Source organism: Sphaeramia orbicularis, chromosome 11 (assembly GCF_902148855.1).
Source record: "Sphaeramia orbicularis chromosome 11, fSphaOr1.1, whole genome shotgun sequence".
NCBI classification, from domain to species: Eukaryota; Metazoa; Chordata; class Actinopteri; order Kurtiformes; family Apogonidae; genus Sphaeramia; species Sphaeramia orbicularis.
This window is the reverse complement of record NC_043967.1, coordinates 47146793-47172180: the sequence shown is the minus strand read 5'-3', so window position 1 is coordinate 47172180 and position 25388 is coordinate 47146793. Positions and strand designations below refer to the sequence as shown.

Below are 25388 nucleotides of genomic sequence, written 5' to 3'. Positions count from 1 at the left end.
GGTCTCTGTCAACTCACCATATATTTTTTATTAGTATGTTTTATTTATTTATTTATTTTTAATCGATTACTAGAAATTTTAGGTGACCCCATGGATGAAAAACACTGCATTATAACCTTGATTCTAACTTTATGTGTAACAGTGTAGATTCGATTGCATCATGCTGAGCTTTCAGGTAATAGGATTTTTTAAAAAAGGACTACATTTTTACATTTTTTTTATCAATTACTAGATTACCCCATTTGAATTCCGGGTGACCTCACGTGGGGTCCCGACCTCAAGGTTGAAAAACACTGTCCTATTGTAAACATAAACAAAACTGGTGTTAAACTAGTCTAATCTAAATGATGTTCTTCACTCTTATACACACTGTAGTCATGTCACAAGTGTGAATTATAAGATTATCTAATGATTATGACTGTGTTTAAAAAGAGGCATAAAGAAATTATTTTCCAGAGGTACACTGATAAATAAACTCCATAAGGTACTTGTTTGTTATTTGGATATTAATTTCCCAATGTGTTGGTAAATGTGTTGTAATATGGATAAGTAACTAAATGTCCAATTTTTCTTTGGTCATATAAAGGATCATATAAAGCACAGGTGTCAAACATGCAGCCCGGGGGCCAAATCCGGCCCGCCAAAGGGTCCAATCTGGCCCTTGGGATGGATTTGTGAAAGATATTAACAGTTCTTTTGGTTCAGTTTCCACATTCAGACCAATTCAATCTCAAGTGGGCAGGAGCAGTAAAATACTATCATAATGACATATAAATAACAACTCCAAATGTTTCTCTTTGTTTTAGTGTAAATACATGAAAATATTTATATTTACAAAGTACAATTTTGCAAAAAACAGTTATAAACAATTATAAAAATCAATATTACCTTAAAGTTCAATACAAGATTTTTCCTCCTATTCCTCCAGTTTAAACAAAACTAACTGATGCAATGCAATTTATCACAATATAAAACTATATTATATCATTTGTTATTACTGTTTTATATCCCTGTTGGAAAAGAAACACCTGAATTCAACGTGTCCCAATACTTTGTCCATATAGTATTTCTCTCCACACTTCATTAACTCTTATCTGGTGATTTGGTTTGTTCTCGGGCACCGCTAAAGCACAAGACGCTGCAAACAATACATTTGCCAAATAGTATCAGAGAAGTTGTTTTGTTGGAACGTGCACACGAAGAAGAATTGTGCATTAATATAAAAGGACTCCTACAAAAGAAAACGGCACATAAAGAGATATGTCAAAACCTGCCACACAGAGGGAGTAGCTGCAACTCACACATTGTTCTTTGACAAAGCAGATACGAGGACGAAGAAAAATGACAATCCTGACGCTAATTTCTGCAGAATACTAGATAGCACGAGTTTGCTCATCGTCTAATTTAGAAAATGAATCAGTCAGAGCGTCGCTGTTACATCACTGTTAATATTTAATATGTTCGGTTCGGAGCAGTTCATTCATTTTTCTAATCTACTACTCATCTGTAAATTTCGACATAACCAGGATCCTCAGGTCCTCAGCGGCCTCGTGGTTTGTCTTACACTACATCCACACTGCAGGTCTTAACGCTCTATTCACAGTTTTTGCTCAAATCCATTTTTTTTCTCATGGTTGTTCATATTAAACTGTAAATGTGAAGCCGTCTGACTCAGGTGAACAGTCGACAGTCCTGAAGCTGACCCGACTGCGCTGTGTTTACAAAAGTAAGAAGTGAAAACATGAGGAGAGTTCACCAGTAGCCCACCTCTGCCCCTCCTGGTCACTCATATAGAATGGAATGGAATGGAATGGAATAGATTAGAAGAGAAGAGAAGAGAAGAGAAGAGAAGAGAAGAGAAGAGAAGAGAAGAGAAGAGAAGAGAAGAGAAGAGAAGAGAAGAGAAGAGAAGAGAAGAGAAGAGAAGAGAAGAGAAGAGAAGAGAACAGAACAGAACAGAACAGAACGGAACAGAACAGAATGGAACAGAATAAAATAGAATGCCTTTATTGTCATTATACATATGTACAACAAAATTAAAAGAGACAACTGTCTAGTGGTGTGTAGTGCAGAACAGTTTAAAAGAAAGAAAAGAAAGGTGTAAACATATATACCAGCTAAAATGTGCTTAGAGGTCTTATTTCTGTCTTTGTGCATAAGAAATCAATATAAGTGAATCCCCAAAGGAACTTTGTGTTGGTAAATGCAAGTGATGCAAATTTACAGGATTTCAGTTCTGTTGCAACATGTTGATGCTCATATGAAGTATGTTTTCAGCTCAAAAATGTCCAATTTCATCACAATTAATGCTATATTTTCATGTCACAAATGGCCAAGTTATATTTGAACTGAATTTACCTGAAAAACAAATATTCTATTCTTTTAGATTCCCCAGTTTTTCTTACTAGATTCTATCCTACATATCACATGTTTTATTTTTACAGGTTCAATATGGAGTATGGTGCTGATCCATCCTGCTTATGTTACGCCAATACATACATGAAGAATGTCACATGTCACTTTTTAAATCAACTGTTTTCTAATAATAAGCATTTTTTATAAAGAAATAACAATTCTATATTGTTATTTACTCTTTAGTATGATGATAAACTGTACAATAAATAATTCTGATCCTAGTTTTTGCACAGGTATCATTTGTGTAAACGGTGACATGGCTGCCGAGCATCAGTATGATGGGATCTGTAACAACCATGTCACATCCGTCCACTGCCACATTTTGTGTTTTTGTGTCAGCTGTTATTGTTTTAGATCCACAATACTAACATTTATGAATAAGAGGAGAATTAGCAATAGTAAGTATATAAGTTTATTACTAATAAAGTACTGGCACTGACCAGAGCATCATGGGTAATGTCACGTCCGTCCACCAGCAAAAGTTTTCACATACACGTGCTATTCAAAATCCAATATTTCTGAAAATAGAGCTTCCGCTGTCAAATAATATCAGTAGTCTGTGCACAAATGGATTAGCATTATTTCAACACAGTTCTAAGCATTTCTTACAACTTTTTTTTTTGGACAAAAATGGCCACTCATTTGACCCCCTAAGTAAATCTTAGCCGATACAGAATAAAAACAAGCATGTCACCAAGCAAGAAACAGTAGAGATAAATATATATATTGCACTTTGACCCTGGCTGGACACTAAGGATATATGTTAAATATATATCCTTATTTGAGGTATTGTCCTTGCAATGTATGTATGTGTAACTGTAATGTATATCCAGCCTTTTCAGCCATGACATTGGTGAGAAACAGCCTGCGACACTTATGAATCCTTGCATATGATAGTAAAGTCAAACCAAATGATGATAAAGTTATAAACATGACCAAGAGAAAGATGGATGTTCACAAACCAGCAAACAAACTCAATTTGTTTGAATGTTTTGCATAAAGCGTCAACAGTAATAGAAATGACTGGTTAAAAACTTAAAATAGTAGCATCACAGTACTTCAAAATAAAAAGCATGGACTGGTTTTCTTCATAGTACTAAAGCTCTTATGTTATTTTGTCATTTTCTGTCAATAAATGCAAATAAATCTGGTTTTTTTGAGGGGGGGTAAATGTCATCAGTAAAATCTAGAACAGGGGTCTCAAACTCATTTTCTTTCAGGGCCACATTCAGCCCGATTTGATATCAAGTGGGCCGGACCAGTAAAATAATAACATAATAACCTATAAATAATGACAACTCCAAATTTTTGTCTTTATTTTAGTGCCAAAAAACACACCATTAAATTATGAAAATACTTACTTTTATAAACTATGTGAACAACCTGAAAAAACTGAAATTTCTTATGAAAAAAAAAGTGTAATTTTAACAATATTCTGCCTCAACTTATCATTTCTACATGTGCATTACTGATCGGATCTACAAAGATACTAAATACTTTGCAACAGTCAGAAAATTGTTAAAATTGTGCTTAATTTTCTTTAGAGATTTCAGGTTGTTTATATTTGTTCGGGTTATTCACATTTTATTGTTACAGGATAGTTTGTAAATGTAAATATTTTCATAATTCAATGTTGTTTTTTGCACTAAAACCAAGAAAAAATTTGAAGTTGTTAATTCAAGATTTTTTTTGCTTAATTCAAGATTTTTTGCTAAATTTGAGATTTTTTTTTGCTTAATTCAAGATTTTTTTTACTTAATTGAAGATTTTTTTTTTTTTTTGCTTAATTCAAGATTTTTTCCTTAATTCAGGCAATTTTTTGCTTAATTCAATTCAAGACTGGAATTTTTCCACTTGGTAAAAACATCCCACGGGCCAGATCGGAACCTTTGGCGGGCCACATTTGGCCCCTGGGCCACATGTTTGAGACCCCTGATCTAGAATAAACACAGATGTCTGTGTTCATTTCCTCCAGAGCCGTAAATGTTGTGATTTAGATTAGATCAGATAGGACTTTATTGATCCTTTATTGATCCTCTGGACAGAGCCATCAGGAAATTGAGGTTCCAATAGCAACACAACACTGAATAATCAATGAATTCAAATTCTTTATTTATATAAATACCAAATTTTTTAATTTTCTCTTTGTATTTTTTCCATTTTCACTCATGTGGTTTTTTTCTACCGGTCTCTGTCAGCGATTGCTTGTAGTATGTTACTGCTGTTAACTGTGAAATATCCCCATGGTGAGATAAATAAAGACTTATCTTACCTTATGTACACACTATATACACACACAAGTACTACAAGAAAATAGCAAAACAATAACTCTAAAAAAAGAAAACAGTATTAAAAAAAAAAAACAGGCAATTGCCCATTGTAAAGTACTAGCAGAAACAACAAGTAGCAAGGTGGCAAACAATACTAATAATAATCATAATAATAATAAATAGATAACTATGTTGTATGTATGTATAGTATATATATATATATGTATATACATATGTAGAGTTTAATAATGACAACATAAAAGTTGCAATAAGGTGGTAACAGTAATAGTCAAAATGAAATACTACTACTACAACTAATAATAATAATAATAACAATAATAATAATAATAAATAGGTAATTATGTTGTATGTATGTATGTATGTATATTATATATGTATGTACGTATATAGTTTAATAATGACAGCATAAAAGTTATAATAAGGTGGAAAAGTAATAGTCATCATCATAATAATAATAATAATAATAATAATAATAATAATAATAATAATAATAATAATAATAATAATAATAATACTGTAATGATGATAATATTAATAATAATAATAATAATAACAATAATAATAATAATAATAATATTAATAATAGATAATTATGTTGTATGTATGCATGTATATTATATATGTATGTACGCATGTATAGTTTAATAGTGACAACATAAAAGTTATAATAAGGTGGTAACAGTAATAGTCAAAATGAAATACTACTACTACTACTACTACTTACAATAATAATAATAATAATAATAATAATAATAATAATAATAATAATAATAATAATAATAATAAGCAGCAGTGGTAAGAAAACTAAATTACCAGCAACAAGGAAACAATCATTGCACACTAGAAAAAGTAATAAACAACCAAAACAACATTGCACTAACAGAATTACACAGTCCCACTAAGTAAAGATAGAGCAAATATCTAGTGATTTAATGAATTAATACACAGTAATCTGCAATTATTCAAGGCCCTTCTGTGATACAAACCAGAAAATGAAACATCTTAGAAACGTTGAGAACATTAGCAGTGACCTTATAAATGAAACTAAGCATCAGGTTCAGTTATTTGGCCTGGTCTGACCTTCAGATCACATATTCAGCGTCTTTTCCTCACATCTCTTTCTGTGTGATTAGTTACTGAAAGAACTTTACTGAAGATCTTAATTCTGAGCATATTTAACCTCGACCCTATTAGATAAATCTGAGATAAGAAAAACCTAATTTCCAGGCAGACGGAGATACAGTTCTATTCAGTAAATCACATCCACATAAACTGAACTCCAACGCATTTATTCATTTATTCTGACACTGCGACACGTCCAAAAGTATGTGGAAGGATGGGAATCGATAGTATTGACTCTGATCTGAGTGTGTTTAGAAAATGTATTGTTTAGTTTCAGTAAAGATAACAGTGAGAAAATGATATAATAATGATGATATAATAATTAACTTACTATTCTCTCTGAAATATTCCATATCCACACATCCATTTCCAGGAACTCCACATATTTATTGAATATACTGGAAGCTGAAACCAAGGGAATCTTCCAAAAACAAGCGATTAAACAATAACATTAAAGGTGGGGTCTGAGATGTTTTCCTGAAGCATTTTTTACTATATTGCTTAAAATCCCCTTCACACCCCGATTACAACTAATTACAGGGTGGGGAAGCAAAATTTACAATGAACATTTAGTTGTTTTTTCTCAGCAGGCACTACGTCAATTGTTTTGAAACCAAACATATATTGATGTCATAATCATACCTAACACTATTATCCATACCTTTTCAGAAACTTTTGCCCATATGAGTAATCAGGAAAGCAAACGTCAAAGAGTGTGTGATTTGCTGAATGCACTCATCACACCAAAGGAGATTTCAAAAATAGTTGGAGTGTCCATAAAGACCGTTTATAATGGAAAGAAGAGAATGACTATGAGCAAAACTATTACAAGAAAGTCTGGAAGCGGAGGAAGCAACAAAAAACGTACCAAAGCTTTTATTAAAGCTCTCAAATCCAAAATCCTAAAGGATCCAAACAAATCCATGAGAAAAATGGCAATTGAACTTGAGGTAGACAACAAGACCGTTAGAAATGCAGTAAAATATGATTTGAGGTTAAAATCTTACACAAGAACACCAAAACACTTGTTGACAACTGCAACAAATCCAACTTTAGCAATTTTTGGGAATCATGCCTTCTAGCCCAGATCTAAACCCTCTGGATTCTGCTATTTGGGGAGTTTTAGAACATGCTACCAAAAGAACATCACACAGCAATGTCGACTTTCTTAAAGATACTATTAAAGAAGAATGGGAGAAGTCGTCACCCGAATATTTGAGGAACACTTGCGCAAGTTTCAGGAAGCGTGTGAAGGCAGTTATTGAGAAAGAAGGAGGACACATAGAATAAAAACATTTTCTATTATGTACATTTTCTTGTGGCAAATAAATTCTCATGACTTTCAATAAACTAATTGGTCATACACTGTCTTTCAATCCCTGCCTCAAAATATTGTAAATTTTGCTTCCCCAACCTGTAATTAAATGCTCTAACACAAAAATTAAAAAATGTAGTCACCTGTGGAATGGACCGGACTAAAAAAACACCATCCAATCATTTTGAGTGCCCACTTGAATTTATTGAACGGTGTCACGTCTATCAAACACAACTGCCATTCGCCCCTCCCCCCTCTTCGTGCATGAATCGTGCGTTCTCAGAGGCTGGAAGCACTTGTACAAGAAACGCAGCCAGAGCCAGAGCTTGGCTATATTAGTTCTATTAGGATGGAAAGTTCACCGGCAAACTGTTTTGTCACTAACATAAATCAGTAGGAAATGTAACACTAGTCACATGGTATGAAGTGGGGCTGTTCTGGAAGAGCGGGGGGGTTGGAGGAGACTGAATTAGGTATGTATGGATCTGAGCCGGAGCCTCAGCCGGGGTCGGAGCCAGGGCTGAGGCCGTAGCCGGCGTCGGAGCCCGAGCTGGGGACAGAGCCTCAGCCGGGGTTGGGTCTGTACGGGGACGAAGCCGGAGCCTCAGCTGGCGAACTGTTGCTGTGCGGCGCTCGTGAACCCTCGGGAACAAGCATTGCACGTGCCAGTACTGTGGAGGCGTGGCTTCAGAGGGATGTCTGAAGAAAGGGGTTTGGACTTTTGAGCTGAGTATTTTCAAAATGTAGCTTGCTTGAACAGTTTTTCTAAGTATTCTCTGAAATATCGTGGACCAAATCTGTGGAATAATCTAAGACCTGAACTTCAATCAATATCTACTTTATCATTGTTTAAAAAGCATCTGAAAAGGACTTTAATTCATGAAAAAATGTAAGGCTGTATATCACTTGATTTGTATTTGATGATTTGTAATGTGGATTACATTTTTATTGTTTTTACTTCAGTTTATTATTTCAGTTATATTGTATTTTTTAATTCTTTTTTTGTGTATTGTTCATTTCGGGGGGAGGTATTCATATAAGCCTTCTTTTTTTTGGCTTCTAACCTCTCCTGCACAATTTTGTTACTTGTTTGAATGTTGTTGTTTTTTCCATTGGTCATATGGAGACTCTGCACAAGAAGGGGCAAAGTAGACTTTATTTCCTACGGAGATTAAAGTCTTTCAAGATCTCCAAGACTCTTCTGTGCAGCTTCTACCAGACTGTGGTGGCTGGTGCCCTTTTTTTTGGTGTGGTGTGTTGGGGAGAGGGAGCTCGCATTTCTGACAGAAACAGACTGAACAAACTCATTAAGAAAGCGAGCTCCATCATTGGGACTGGACTGGAAACAGTTCAGCAAGTGGCTGGGGTGAGAATGCTCAGGAAACTGGACTCTATTCTGAAGAACGCATCTCACCCACTGCACCATCTTGAGGTGTTCAGAGAGAGCACCTTCAGCCACAGACTGATCCCCCCTCGGTCCAAGACTGAACGCAGTAGGAGGTCCTTCCTGCCGGCTGCTATTAGACTTTTTAATATCGCTGTGCGATAAATTATTATTGTATGCTGTGCATACTTAGGTGTGTTAGGTGTTTTTAGGTTATTGTATTATATACATTACTTGTATTGTACATATATATATATATATATATATATATATATATATATATATATATATATAGATAGATAGATAGATAGATAGATAGATAGATAGATAGATAGATAGATAGATAGATAGATAGATAGATAGATAGATAGATAGATAGATAGATAGATAGATAGATAGATAGATAGATAGATAGATAGATAGATAGATAGATATAGATATAGATATAGATAGATATAGATATATGTATAGATATAGATATATCTTTTATTCTGTTTATTATTTATTTGTTCCATTGATGACTGTTTGTGGGATGTTCATGCGATGGGTCAGAGTGTTTTTCTTCTTGTACTGCTGCTGTTGTAACAAAGCAATTTCCTGCAAAGGATCAATAAAGTATCTATCTATCTATCTATCTATCTATCTATCTATCTATCTATCTATCTATCTATCTATCTATCTATCTATCTATCTATCTATCTATCTATCTATCTATCTATCTATCTATCTATCTATCTATCTATCTATCTATCTATCTATCTATCTATCATTGCTGTTTTTATTTTGTGCAAATAAAAAAATAAAGAAAATAAATAAATAACTCGGACCCCACCTTTAAAGTAAAAAAGAAGCAGATTGTTATGATCAGTGTCTGGATGAGGGACAGGAGTAGTTCAAGGACATCCGTATAACAGAGAATCATAGGACGCTTATATACAGAACCATGTGAGGATCTGAAAGGGTTCGTTTGAGGTTTCCTCCTGGTTTTGTCACATGAGAAAAGTCTGTTTTAAAATTAACATCCATTTATATGTGTGTGCTGTATTTACTATATTCTTGTTGTGTTTGTTTTTTTTTTCCTATCATATCATCTTTTCCCACATGAAACTGAAGCCATGAAGTGCTCTTCAACCTACTACAGTTCAGAGATAAAAAGTGGTGTCACTGTTCTGTTTTAATCCATAGTTTGGGCCTAATGTGACAAATGAACTGAAGGACGCATTGGTTTGAACAGACACAACCACTGCCTCATGTGAGTGATGTGTCAGAAAACTGAGAATTATGGAACGATGTGACTGTGGGACAAGTGGACTGACAACAACACGCAGTCAGACTAAGACTGTGTCCACACTAAGGCAAAGTAATGAGAGTGGTAGTAGTAGTAGTAGTGGTAGTTGTAGTAGTAGTGGTGGTAGTTGTAGTAGTAGTAGTAATAATAATAATAGTGGTAGTAATAGCAGTAGTAGTAGTAGTAGTAGTGGTAATAGTAGTACTAGAAGTGGTAGTAGTAGTAGTTATAGTAGTGGTAGTAATTGCAGTAGTACGAGTGGCAGTAGTAGTAATAGTGGTAGTAATAATAGTAGTAGTAGTAGTGGTAGTAGTAATAATGGTGTTAGTTGTAGTAGTATTAGTAATGATAGTGGTAGTAATAGTAGTAGTAGTAGTAGTAGTAGTAGTGGTAGTGGTAATAATATGGTAGTAGCAGTAGCAGTAGTAGTAGTAGTAGTAGTAGTAGTGGTAATAGTAGTACTAGTAGTGGTAGTAGTAGTAGTAGTTATAGTAGTGGTAGTAATTGCAGTAGTATGAGTGGTAGTATTAGTAATAGTGGTAGTAGTAGTAGTAGTCGTAGTAGTAGTAGTAGTAATGGTAGTAATAATAGTAGTAGTAGTAGTAGTAGTAGTAGTAGTAATAATAGTGTTAGTTGTAGTAGTATTAGTAATAATAGTGGTAGTAATAGTAGTAGTAGTAGTAGTAGCAGTAGTAGTGGTAGTGGTAATAATATGGTAGTAGCAGTAGTAGTAGTTGTAGTTTAATAGTAGTAGTAATAATAGTGGTAGTAATAGCAGTAATAATAGTGTAGTAGTAGTGGTAATAGCAGTAATAGTAGTAGTAGTAGTAGTGGTAATAATAATAATAATAGTGGTAGTAACAGCAGTAGTAGTAGTGGTAATAGTAGTACTAGTAGTGGTAGTAGTAGTAGTTGTAATAGTGGTAGTAATAGCAGTAGTAGTAGTGGTAATAGTAGTACTAGTAGTGGTAGTAGTAGTAGTTGTAATAGTGGTAGTAATAGCAGTAGTAGTAGTGGTAGTAGTAGTGGTAATAGTAGTACTAGTAGTGGTGGTAGTAGTAGTAGTGGTAGTAGTACTAGTAGTGGTAGTAGTATGAGTAGTAGTTGTAGTTATAATAGTGGTAGTAATAGCAGTGGTAGTAGCAGTGGTAATAGTGGTAGTAGTAGTGGTAATAATATGGTAGTAGCAGTAGTAGTAGTAGTAGTCGTAGTGGTAGTTTTAGTGGTAGTAGTAACAATAGTGATAGTAATGGTAGTAGTAGTACTAGTAGTATTAGTAGTAGTATTTTTTATCAGGTGTTGATGATTCATTAATTGATGGTAACTAAATTGTCTTTAAATATCCTTATGATTTTTTGTTGTTTTTAATGTTAGCAGAACCAATAGAGTCTTTTAGTCTGCATTGGTATTTATTGATTATTTATTGTTGATTATTTAAATGCATTTATTCGTAGTTGTGTTCAGCAGTCCTGTATTTGTGCACTGATTTATTTCTGTTTGACACATTGCACTTTGGATGTGGGCCGCTGTCTGGGCTGATGTCTGTGGTAAGCTGCAAATGAACTGCCCGTAAGGGATAAATAAAGTTTTCTGAATCTGAATCCTTAATTATCCACCTCTATTACTACCTGTATGGAGTACATAGTAGTAAAAGTACTCACAGTACTTGTCGTCTGGTTCTGGATACTCGTCATAAAACTGGAGGGTGGACTCTGGCTCCGCCTCCTTCTTGGCGTCTCTGTCGATGAAGTGCTGCCTCTCCTCGTGCAGCTCTTTACTGGACGGCCGTACGATGGTCACCCGTGGACTGAAGACTGGAGCTGGTTTCTCGTCCATCCACTTCATCCCTCCATCCTCTTCATCCTCCTCCTCCTCCTCCTCCTCCTCGGCCTCGTCGTCAGCCATGGAGCCGCTGCCCTTGTGGTGGGGCTGTATGTGGGTGTCGTCGTCCCTCCACCTCTCTCCTTCGGGCATGCTCTCTCTCCACTTGTTGGCCTTTTGTCCCTGGCTCTCTGTGTGACTGTGTTCCTCCGACAGGTCCTGACTTCCTCCGCTGACCCCCGTGTCCCGTTCCTCCGCCTCAGACACGCTTTTTTCAGACCACGTCCCGTCATCGTCGTCCGTCTGAGGCTTCTTGTCTTTGTCTCCGGGCCAGGGCAGAGTAGAGGGTTCCAGATGAGCAGACCTGGACATCTCCTCCTCCTCTTCCTCTTCTTCCTCCTCTTCCTCATGTATCATGTCCTGGTCCTGAAGGTCTTTCTTCACAGTCTGACGTTCAGCTGCATCTTCATTTAACTCTGACTTTAATTCACTTGGTTCAGACATTCTTCTTCACTTTTACTGCTTCACTGTTGTTTTTTCTTTTCTCAGCCAAAAGTATGACTGTTACTGTTTCCTCTATCTGCTCTTTAATACATTGGTTGAATTCCCTGTGAAGAAACAAACAAAAAAACACAATGATTAAAACATGTAAGAAAAAAATACCCACAGTTCCCTGTTCACCATGACTGTGTTTCTGTGTTTGGATCATAAAACAACAACAGAGTAAAGATCATGGACTAGTTTAATGTTTGATCACTTTTATTATTTTTTAACCCTTTAATGGGCAAGTGATTATTTTTGGTAGTTAGGGCTAGAGCTAGGGCTAGGGTTAGGATTAGAGCTAGGGCTAGGGCTAGGGCTAGGGCTAGGACTAGGGTTAGGGTTAGGATTAGAGCTAGGGTTAGAATTAGAGCTAGGGTTAGGGCTAGGGATAGGGTTGGGGTTGGGGTTAGAGCTAAGGTTAGGGTTAGGGCTGGGGTTATGGTTAGGGCTGGGGTTAGGGTTAGGGCTGGGGTTATGGTTAGGGCTGGGGTTAGGGTTAGGGCTGGGGTTATGGTTAGGGCTGGGGTTAGGGTTAGGGCTGGGGTTAGGGTTAGGGCTGGGGTTATGGTTAGGGCTGGGGTTAGGGTTAGGGCTGGGGTTATGGTTAGGGCTGGGGTTAGGGTTAGGACTGGGGTTAGGGCCGGGGTTAGGGTTAGGGCTGGGGTTATGGTTAGGGCTGGGGTTAGGGTTAGGGCTGGGGTTATGGTTAGGGCTGGGGTTAGGGTTAGGGCTGGGGTTAGGGTTAGGGCTGGGGTTAGGGTTAGGGCTGGGGCTGGGGTTAGGGTTAGGGCTGGGGTTAGGGTTAGGGCTCGGGTCAGGGTTAGGGTTAGGGCTGGGGCTGGGGTTAGGGCTGGGGCTGGGGTTAGGGTTAGGGCTGGGGTTAGGGTTATGGTTCCACCACTGTATTTGGTCAAAGTGTCTCCATGTCTGACCCTTTTCTGTGGTTTTGTCAGTTGAACATCACTTTCTTTGCTGGTGAACAGATCTGAACACTGTGGAGCTCACACTGTGGCTCATGTTACAAATCTACTGGTTTTGTTTTCCACAAAAATGCAATTCTTCATCTACAGAAGTATATTTGTAAAGTCAGACCTTAAACTGACATTTACTGACATTAAATCACCGTCAGACCTGTGGACACATGGGTTCAATCACAGCCTGTGTTGACCTTTTCATTGTTTTCATTTATTTCTTTGATTATTTTTAGGTGAATATTTTATTTGCACAGTCAAACAGAGACACTAACCTGCTATTGGTAGTTTTTATGACAGTGACAATAAATAATGTAATCTAATATCCACTGAAATATGAACTGTTTCAGGCCTTTTTTTCTGATTATAATTCGATGAACTGTACAAATAGTTCCATGTGCTCCTGTTTAAACCCATACGGGGAAAAGAAACACTGAAACTCACTGTGTCTGTGATATTCCAGGTAAAAGTTACATTTTCATGGACTCACAGCTGAAAATGATATTATTATTATTATTATTATTATTATTATTATTATTATTATTATTATTATTATTCAACCTGGATGTGATCAGACCCTGAAGGATGAATCATTTAAGTTGGGTTTGTGGTGAATTCCCAGGTTCTCTCATGTGAAAATAAGATCCTATAAAAGTTTACTTAAGCTCCGAGTCAGACTAAACCTTTAAAAACCCAAACATCCACCAGTGTCCAAAAGCACCTACTGACCTAAACTGTTTAATACCTGTTGACCCACTAATCCTATCAGTACATGTCAATAATTGGTGTAAAATACAGTTATTCATCTTTTCATGGTCATCAGATATGACCCATTTGGACGTTCAGAGGCTCCGTAGTTACCATGGAAACACCGGCATCTTCTACAACATTGATTCACCAGTAAAACTCATGGAGTTGGATCAATGACAGTGGATGGACACACTGGGTTTATGTTCAGTTAATGAGAGATTTTACTGAAAAAGTCACTTTTCCTCAAGGTTTTTTTCTGCTTATGGTACGATAACCCTCAAATTTAATCTCAGCATGATGATTAAAGTATATGGTCACTAGAATAAATATAGGAAAATACCGAAAAAAAGGCAAAATAAAGAGGATAATATTATGATAAATGCTGATAAATGACTTAAGATAAAGGTTAAAATAGAGAGAATTTGGGAACTACCACAAAAGTAGCACAGGGTCTTTATGTGTTACAGACCAGATCCACTATCATTAGACCTGATGTGGTGGGTTTTTGAGGTTTTTTTTCCAACTTTATTGAAAATATATGTGTATGCAAAACATTGAGAAATTTTGAACAAACATCAAGATGTCAAAAGGAAAAATCATCCAAACAAATAAATGAACATAATGCTAAGGCTGACAGACACAAAGAAGACAAGTAATAATAATAATAATAATAATAATAATAATAATAATAAATTAAAATATGAATATCTAAGAAAGAAAACAAAAAATACATCAGAGTAAATTCCATCCATTTTTAAAGAATTCTTTATAAATTATCAGAGTGCTTGTGCTTTTCTTATTAAAGATAAATTCCAGTGATTTAATATATTTTTCAAATTCAATCCTAAAGACTTTAAAATCTGGGCGTGTTTTGTCATATTTACTTTTGTGTATGTGAAATTTTCTAAATAAAATGATCAAATTAACAATAAATTCACAACTACTTATGTCATGTTTAAAATATGTAAGTACATTTTGAGATGTTATAGCTCTATTTTCCTTACATTTAGATCTAAAGGTAGTTTTCAATTTTAGACCAGAAGTCAGAAGAATGCACACAATTAAAGAATAAGTGTGAAGTGGTTTAGGATGAGAATGACAACAATTATATATTTATTCAATGTCAGAAAATCTGGATAAAATGGTTTTTGAGGGTCTGTGTGGAGGAGATGAACAGTATTACACGTCAATGAGGACATTTAGAAATATACATAACAATATAAACAATAATAATAATAATAATAATAATAATAATAATAATAATAATAATAATAATAATACAAAATGAACATAAAAATATCTTAGAAAAAAAAACATCAGAGAGTTTCATTCAAATTCAGTTCTAAAGACTTAAAAATCTGGGCATGTTTTGTCATATTTACTTTTGTGTATGTGAAATTTTCAAAATAAAATGATCAAATTAACAATAAATTCAAAATTGCACTTCATGTTTAAAATATGTAAGTACATTTTGAGATGTTATAGTTATATTTTCATTATATTTAGATATAAGATAGTATTCAATTTTAGACCAGAAGTCAGAAGAATGTACACAATTAAAGAATAAGTGTAAATGGTTTAAGATAAGAATGACAACAGTTATATAATTATTCAATGTCAGAGAATCTGGATAAAATGGTTTTTGAGGGTATGTATGGAGGAGATGAACAGTTTTACGCGTCAATGAGGACATTTACAAATATATAAACCACCGTAATAATAATAATAATAATAATAATAATAATAATAATAATAATAATAATAATACAAAATTAACATAAAAATATCTTAGAAAAAAAAACATCGGGGAGTTTCATTCAAATTCAGTTCTAAAGACTTTAAAATCTGGGCATGTTTTGTCACATTTACTTTTGTGTATGTGAAATTTTCCAAATAAAATGATCAAATTAACAATAAATTCAAAATTGCACTTCATGTTTAAAATATGTAAGTACATTTTGAGATGTTATAGTTATATTTTCATTATATTTAGATATAAGATAGTATTCTATTTTAGACCAGAAGTCAGAAGAATGTACACAATTAAAGAATAAGTGTAAAGTGGTTTAAGATAAGAATGACAACAGTTATATAATTATTCAATGTCAGAGAATCTAGATAAAATGGTTTTTGAGGGTATGTATGGAGGAGATGAACAGTTTTACGCGTCAATGAGGACATTTACAAATATATAAACCACCGTAATAATAATAATAATAATAATAATAATAATAATAATAATAATAATAATAATAATAATAATAACACAAAATTAACATAAATATCTAAGAAAAAAAAAAACATCAGAGAGTTTCATTCAAATTCAATCCTAAAGACTTTAAAATCTGGGCATGTTTTGGCATATTTACTTTTGTGTATGTGAAATTTTCAAAATAAAATGATCAAATTAACAATAAATTCAAAACTATTTATGTCATGTTTAAAATATGTAAGTACATTTTGAGATGTTATAGCTCTATTTTCCTTACATTTAGATCTAAAGATAGTTTTCAATTTTAGACCAGAAGTCAGAAGAATGCACACAATTAAAGAATAAGTGTGAAGTGGTTTAGGATGAGAATGACAACAATTATATATTTATTCAATGTCAGAAAATCTGGATAAAATGGTTTTTGAGGGTCTGTGTGGAGGAGATGAACAGTATTACACGTCAATGAGGACATTTACAAATATACATAACAATATAAACCATAATAATACTAATAATACTAATAATAATAATAATAATAATAATAATAATAATACAAAATTAACATAAAAATATCTTAGAAAAAAAAACATCAGAGAGTTTCATTCAAATTCAGTTCTAAAAACTTAAAAATCTGGGCATGTTTTGTCATATTTACTTTTGTGTATGTGAAATTTTCAAAATAAAATGATCAAATTAACAATAAATTCAAAATTGCACTTCATGTTTAAAATATGTAAGTACATTTTGAGATGTTATAGTTATATTTTCATTACATTTAGATATAAGATAGTATTCAATTTTAGACCAGAAGTCAGAAGAATGTACACAATTAAAGAATAAGTGTAAAGTGGTTTAAGATAAGAATGACAACAGTTATATAATTATTCAATGTCAGAGAATCTGGATAAAATGGTTTTTGAGGGTCTGTGTGGAGGAGATGAACAGTTTTACACGTCAATGAGGACATTTACAAATATACATAACAATATAAACCATAATAATAATAATAATAATAATAATAATAATAATAATAATAATAATAATAATAATAATAATAATAATAATAATACAAAATTAACATAAAAATATCTTAGAAAAAAAAAACATCGGGGAGTTTCATTCAAATTCAGTTCTAAAGACTTTAAAATCTGGGCATGTTTTGTCACATTTACTTTTGTGTATGTGAAATTTTCCAAATAAAATGATCAAATTAACAATAAATTCAAATTTGCACTTCATGTTTAAAATATGTAAGTACATTTTGAGATGTTATAGTTATATTTTCATTATATTTAGATATAAGATAGTATTCTATTTTAGACCAGAAGTCAGAAGAATGCACATAATGAAGGAATAAGTGTAAAGTGGTTTAAGATAAGAATGACAACAGTTATATAATTATTCAATGTCAGAGAATCTAGATAAAATGGTTTTTGAGGGTCTGTGTGGAGGAGATGAACAGTTTTACGCGTCAATGAGGACATTTACAAATATATAAACCACCGTAATAATAATAATAATAATAATAATAATAATAATAATAATAATAATAATAATAATAATAATAATAATAACACAAAATTAACATAAATATCTAAGAAAAAAAACATCAGAGAGTTTCATTCAAATTCAATCCTAAAGACTTTAAAATCTGGGCATGTTTTGGCATATTTACTTTTGTGTATGTGAAATTTTCAAAATAAAATGATCAAATTAACAATAAATTCAAAACTATTTATGTCATGTTTAAAATATGTAAGTACATTTTGAGATGTTATAGCTCTATTTTCCTTACATTTAGATCTAAAGATAGTTTTCAATTTTAGACCAGAAGTCAGAAGAATGCACACAATTAAAGAATAAGTGTGAAGTGGTTTAGGATGAGAATGACAACAATTATATATTATTCAATGTCAGAAAATCTGGATAAAATGGTTTTTGAGGGTCTGTGTGGAGGAGATGAACAGTATTACACGTCAATGAGGACATTTACAAATATACATAACAATATAAACCATAATAATAATAATAATAATAATAATAATAATAATAATAATAATAATACAAAATTAACATAAAAATATCTTAGAAAAAAAAACATCAGAGAGTTTCATTCAAATTCAGTTCTAAAGACTTAAAAATCTGGGCATGTTTTGTCATATTTACTTTTGTGTATGTGAAATTTTCAAAATAAAATGATCAAATTAACAATAAATTCAAAATTGCACTTCATGTTTAAAATATGTAAGTACATTTTGAGATGTTATAGTTATATTTTCATTACATTTAGATATAAGATAGTATTCAATTTTAGACCAGAAGTCAGAAGAATGCACACAATTAAAGAATAAGTGTAAAGTGGTTTAAGATAAGAATGACAACAATTATATAATTATTCAATGTCAGAGAATCTGGATAAAATGGTTTTTGAGGGTCTGTGTGGAGGAGATGAACAGTTTTACACGTCAATGAGGACATTTACAAATATACATAACAATATAAACCATAATAATAATAATAATAATAATAATAATAATAATAATAATAATAATAATAATAATAATACAAAATTAACATAAAAATATCTTAGAAAAAAAAAAACATCAGAGAGTTTCATTCAAATTCAGTTCTAAAGACTTTAAAATCTGGGCATGTTTTGTCACATTTACTTTTGTGTATGTGAAATTTTCCAAATAAAATGATCAAATTAACAATAAATTCAAAATTGCACTTCATGTTTAAAATATGTAAGTACATTTTGAGATGTTATAGTTATATTTTCATTATATTTAGATATAAGATAGTATTCTATTTTAGACCAGAAGTCAGAAGAATGCACATAATGAAGGAATAAGTGTAAAGTGGTTTAAGATAAGAATGACAACAGTTATATAATTATTCAATGTCAGAGAATCTGGATAAAATGGTTTTTGAGGGTCTGTGTGGAGGAGATGAACAGTTTTACGCGTCAATGAGGACATTTACAAATATATAAACCACCGTAATAATAATAATAATAATAATAATAATAATAATAATAATAATAATAATAATAATAATAATAATAACACAAAATTAACATAAATATCTAAGAAAAAAAAAACATCAGAGAGTTTCATTCAAATTCAATCCTAAAGACTTTAAAATCTGGGCATGTTTTGGCATATTTACTTTTGTGTATGTGAAATTTTCAAAATAAAATGATCAAATTAACAATAAATTCAAAACTACTTATGTCATGTTTAAAATATGTAAGTACATTTTGAGATGTTATAGCTCTATTTTCCTTACATTTAGATCTAAGATAGTTTTCAATTTTAGACCAGAAGTCAGAAGAATGCACACAATTAAAGAATAAGTGTGAAGTGGTTTAGGATGAGAATGACAACAATTATATATTTATTCAATGTCAGAAAATCTGGATAAAATGGTTTTTGAGGGTCTGTGTGGAGGAGATGAACAGTATTACACGTCAATGAGGACATTTACAAATATACATAACAATATAAACCATAATAATAATAATAATAATAATAATAATAATAATAATAATAATAATAATAATAATAATAATACAAAATTAACATATAAATATCTAAGAAAAAAAAAAACAGAGCGATTTATTCAAATTCAATCCTAAAGACTTTAAAATCTGGGCATGTTTTGGCATATTTACTTTTGTGTATGTGAAATTTTCCAAATAAAATGGTCAAATTAACAATAAATTCAAAATTGCACGTCATATTTAAAATATGTAAGTACATTTTGAGATGTTATAGTTATATTTTCATTACATTTAGATCTACAGATAGTTTTCAATATTAGACCAGAAGTCAGAAGAATGCACATAATGAAGGAATAAGTGGTTTAAGATAAGAATGACAACAGTTATATAATTATTCAATGTCAGAGAATCTGGATAAAATGGTTTTTGAGGGTCTGTGTGGAGGAGATGAACAGTTTTACGCGTCAATGAGGACATTTACAAATATATAAACCACCGTAATAATAATAATAATAATAATAATAATAATAATAATAATAATAATAATAATAATAATAACACAAAATTAACATAAATATCTAAGAAAAAAAAAACATCAGAGAGTTTCATTCAAATTCAATCCTAAAGACTTTAAAATCTGGGCATGTTTTGGCATATTTACTTTTGTGTATGTGAAATTTTCAAAATAAAATGATCAAATTAACAATAAATTCAAAACTATTTATGTCATGTTTAAAATATGTAAGTACATTTTGAGATGTTATAGCTCTATTTTCCTTACATTTAGATCTAAAGATAGTTTTCAATTTTAGACCAGAAGTCAGAAGAATGCACACAATTAAAGAATAAGTGTGAAGTGGTTTAGGATGAGAATGACAACAATTATATATTTATTCAATGTCAGAAAATCTGGATAAAATGGTTTTTGAGGGTCTGTGTGGAGGAGATGAACAGTATTACACGTCAATGAGGACATTTACAAATATACATAACAATATAAACCATAATAATAATAATAATAATAATAATAATAATAATAATAATAATAATAATAATAATAATACAAAATTAACATATAAATATCTAAGAAAAAAAAAACAGAGCGATTTATTCAAATTCAATCCTAAAGACTTTAAAATCTGGGCATGTTTTGGCATATTTACTTTTGTGTATGTGAAATTTTCCAAATAAAATGGTCAAATTAACAATAAATTCAAAATTGCACGTCATATTTAAAATATGTAAGTACATTTTGAGATGTTATAGTTATATTTTCATTACATTTAGATCTACAGATAGTTTTCAATATTAGACCAGAAGTCAGAAGAATGCACATAATGAAGGAATAAGTGGTTTAAGATAAGAATGACAACAGTTATATATTTATTCAATGTCAGAAAATCTGGATAAAATGGTTTTTGAGGGTCTGTGTGGAGGAGATGAACAGTTTTACACGTCAATGAGGACATTTACAAATATACATAACAATATAAACCATAATAATAATAATAATAATAATAATAATAATAATAATAATAATACAAAATTAACATAAAAATATCTTAGAAAAAAAAACATCAGAGAGTTTCATTCAAATTCAGTTCTAAAGACTTAAAAATCTGGGCATGTTTTGTCATATTTACTTTTGTGTATGTGAAATTTTCAAAATAAAATGATCAAATTAACAATAAATTCAAAATTGCACTTCATGTTTAAAATATATAAGTACATTTTGAGATGTTATAGTTATATTTTCATTATATTTAGATATAAGATAGTATTCAATTTTAGACCAGAAGTCAGAAGAATGTACACAATTAAAGAATAAGTGTGAAGTGGTTTAAGATAAGAATGACAACAGTTAAATAATTATTCAATGTCAGAGAATCTAGATAAAATGGTTTTTGAGGGTATGTATGGAGGAGATGAACAGTTTTACGCGTCAATGAGGACATTTACAAATATATAAACCACCGTAATAATAATAATAATAATAATAATAATAATAATAATAATACAAAATTAACATATAAATATCTAAGAAAAAAAAAAACAGAGCGATTTATTCAAATTCAATCCTAAAGACTTTAAAATCTGGGCATGTTTTGGCATATTTACTTTTGTGTATGTGAAATTTTCCAAATAAAATGGTCAAATTAACAATAAATTCAAAATTGCACGTCATATTTAAAATATGTAAGTACATTTTGAGATGTTATAGTTATATTTTCATTACATTTAGATCTACAGATAGTTTTCAATATTAGACCAGAAGTCAGAAGAATGCACATAATGAAGGAATAAGTGGTTTAAGATAAGAATGACAACAGTTATATAGTTATTCATTGTCAGAGAATCTAGATAAAATAGAGTTGGAGGGATATACTGTAGGTTATGGAAAATCTGGAGATGTTTTGGGTTTTGAGGGTCTGTTTGGAGGAGATGAACGGTTTTAGGCGTCAATGAGGACATTTCCAAATATATAGATAATAATAAAAACCACCATAATAATAATAATAATAATAATAATGATAATAAAACCCACCATAATAAACTAAATGGCCTTTAACTCCTCAGGGGGACAGACTGGGCTCAGTGTCAGGTCCATAAACAGGCCTTTTTCTCCGGAATGTAGTCTGGGCCTGAAACTCAAACTAGTCCAACAACTTCCAGCACAGATCGTCAACGCGTTGTAAAAAAAAAAAAAAAAAAAAAACATAAAGAAGATCCAAAGTGGACACAAACACACCACTCACCCGCTTTAACTCGACTCATGACAGAACCAGTTCGTGACCCGGTCCAGAACACGCGGCTCGGTGCTGATCCTGTCCAGGTGCGTCCGCGTCCAGGTGTTTAATCCGGTCTTTAGGCACAGAGGAGGAAACGGACAGAGGTACCACTCTGATCATATTTACAGGCACCAAAACAACACGCCTTTTGTCGTGTGTGACGTCATTCCGTTGTAGTCCAAAGGTTACGTCCTCTTCCACTTCCAAACCTGTGGAGAGCTTTTTTTTTTTTTTTTTTTTTTTTTTTTTTTTTTTTTTTTTTTTTTTTTACCTCCGCCAAGGAACGGCGGAGGTAATGTTTTCATAAGGGTTTGTCTGTATGTTTGTTTGTCTGTTAGCAAGATAACTCCAAAAATTATGGAAGGATTTGTATGAAATTTTCGGGATTTTTTTTTAAATTTATTTATTTATTTGAATAATTAACATTGAATAGTAAATATACATAATAGTATACAACAACGAGGGTGGAAAGTTCCATAATTCACAAAATCTTTTACATTATATAGAGAAATACATGTAAGTAAAAACATTAGGAAAGAAAAAATAAATAAATAAATAAATAAATAAAAACAATAAAATAAATAAATAAAAACAAAAATATGTAATTAAAAAAAAAAAAAAAAAGGCTGATCTGCCTTGGCGGAAGTCTGCGCTCTCCAAGTGATATGTTTTTAGTTTATTATGAAGAACTTTAACCCTTTCATGCGTGAATTATGAGAACCTTAGTCAAGATTTTTTTTCTGGAGTGTTGTTTTTTTTTTTTTTTTTTTTTTTTTTTTTTTTTTTTTTTTTTTTTACCTCCTTAGGCATTAAAAAAAAAAAAAAAAAAAAAACTGTGATCGAGTTTTTTTTTTCATGGAGTTACAAAAATGTGAATGCATGTAATTTTTTAAGTAAAGAAATATGTATTTAAAACCCAGTATCAGAGAGTAAAATGAAAACAATGAAATAAAAACATTTTTAAGGGTGCTAATTTGATGTTTTCTCACATTTTAACATACTCTAATGCTAGTTATTACCTCATATAATATGCACAAAACAACTCTTTTTGTCTAAACAAATAACTGATTTACACTTAAACATGTCACTGCAGATCAGGTTTATCAAGAACAGCAAAGTTATAGTAATGGTATGAATTGCAGTGTATTATGGGATGTTGCATAAGTGTCCACTGTGTTGGCTCATATGGAACTTAAACAACAAAACCTATGAATATACAAGACAAGTGTATTTAACATTTTCTGTCTTTTCTCTTTCTCTCACTCTCTCTCTCTCTCTCTTTTTTTGTTTTTTTTTGTTAATTTTGATCATGCACATGCATATGAAATAAATTTTGGCTAGATTGTGTATTTTTATTTTATCTTATAATTTCAGCTCCAGCAGTAATTCTAACATACACTGTACACAAATAAAAATTACAAACATACTGTTTTAACGCAAAAAATGTGCCAATAAAACCCATTCAAATCAATGTATATTATTTTATAATAAAAAATAATTCAGAAAAGTCAGCGTTGCTGCTATTCATTGACATGTCCCAGACTAATAATTAAATACAAAAAATCTGCTTTGCATGTAGTAAACTGGAAATACTTTTTTTTTTTTTTTTTTTTGTTCCACCTAATAACATGGTAGCATGTTGAAAAAAGCCTGGCATTTAAAAAGTTAAATTCCTAATTAGTATTTGATATCAATAATTAGGTCAGAATGAAAGTAGAATATAATATTAATGTACAATATTTTTGTAGAGTTCTCTATTAAAAAGCATATTTTGTGCTCAGTGGAACAAATGTGACTAATATTACAGTAGAACCCACAGTAAGGATGAAATAAATACAAATAAAAACTAGATTTATGGAGGTGTTACTGTGGTAAAATGGAATACATATACTCCTTTCAAGCATTTAAAATAAAATTTTAGCACTTTTCAGACCTTGTAAACACAACACTGAAATTCAAGCATTTTCAAGGATTTCAAGCACCCGTACGAACCCTGACATATGGATGTTTTCTATATGAAGTCAGTTTGATGGCAGCACAGACGAAGGATTATGTGGTGAGTTCACTGAAAACACTTTCAGTTAATTAGTCTGAAATGAGCTTCACTGTTCAAACACAACACAGTGATTAACAGTAACAGACTGGAGTCAATATTCTAATCCCACAGCGTCAGCGTCCTCTTCCACTGTCACAGACACCACCTCTGGTAGAGATCTGACAGAAAAAGACCAGAACTGTACCAGGTTTTATTCTTCTAGAACTGTTTTTGGTCGTATAACATGTTTATTATTGGGTGTAAATCTTCTGTGTTATATTGTTTAGTGAAATAGATGAAATTATCTAAATCTGAATGTAGATACAATCTTTTTTTTTTCTATTATTTTGGGTTTAAAACCAGTCTCTGTAGTACCAGCTACATATGTGACTGAATGTTAACCCATAAAGACCCAAACCATTTACTAATCTAAACTGTTTAATACCTGTTGATCCATTGCTTTTATACAGGTGGTCAAATATTAAAGCATAAACACCCAAACATCCACCGCTGACCTAAAGAATTTACTAATGTACAGTGTTTAACATCTGTTGATCCACTAATCCTATCCATACATGTAAATAATTGGTGTAAAATGCAGTTTCTCAGCTTTAAATCACAATCAGATATGACCCATTTGGACGTCCAGATGCTCCGTAGTTACCATGGAAACACCGTTGTCTTCTACAACATTGATTCACCCATGGAGTTGCATCAATGACAGTGGATGGACACACTTGTTTTTACATTGAGTTAGCAATAAATTTGCTGAAAAATTGACTTTTTCTTCATTTTTTCTCTGTTTTGACATAATTAACTTTGGGTTTACTCTGAGTTTTCATGAAGATCTACACGATCTGTGAATTGGGTGCTTCTATGAAACTGGGTTCATTTTGGTATGTGTCACTTTACCAGCTTTTTAGACCCAATAATAAAAGAGAAATGTA

General features: G+C 31.8%; 1 protein-coding gene across 1 annotated transcript in view; it reads right to left on the bottom strand.

Moving 5' to 3' along the window:
• Window positions 1-22497, bottom strand: part of LOC115427864 (transmembrane protein 79-like) — a 29627-nt gene extending 7130 nt beyond the window's left edge. Inside the window, exons 1-2 of the mRNA XM_030146574.1 lie at window positions 22374-22497; window positions 11477-12244 (exon numbers count right to left, since the gene is read on the bottom strand). Coding sequence (XP_030002434.1) covers window positions 11477-12140 — 664 coding nt within the window. The 5' untranslated portion in view covers window positions 12141-12244; window positions 22374-22497. The remainder of the gene's footprint in view (window positions 1-11476; window positions 12245-22373) is intronic.
• Window positions 22498-25388: the final 2891 nt, after the last annotated feature.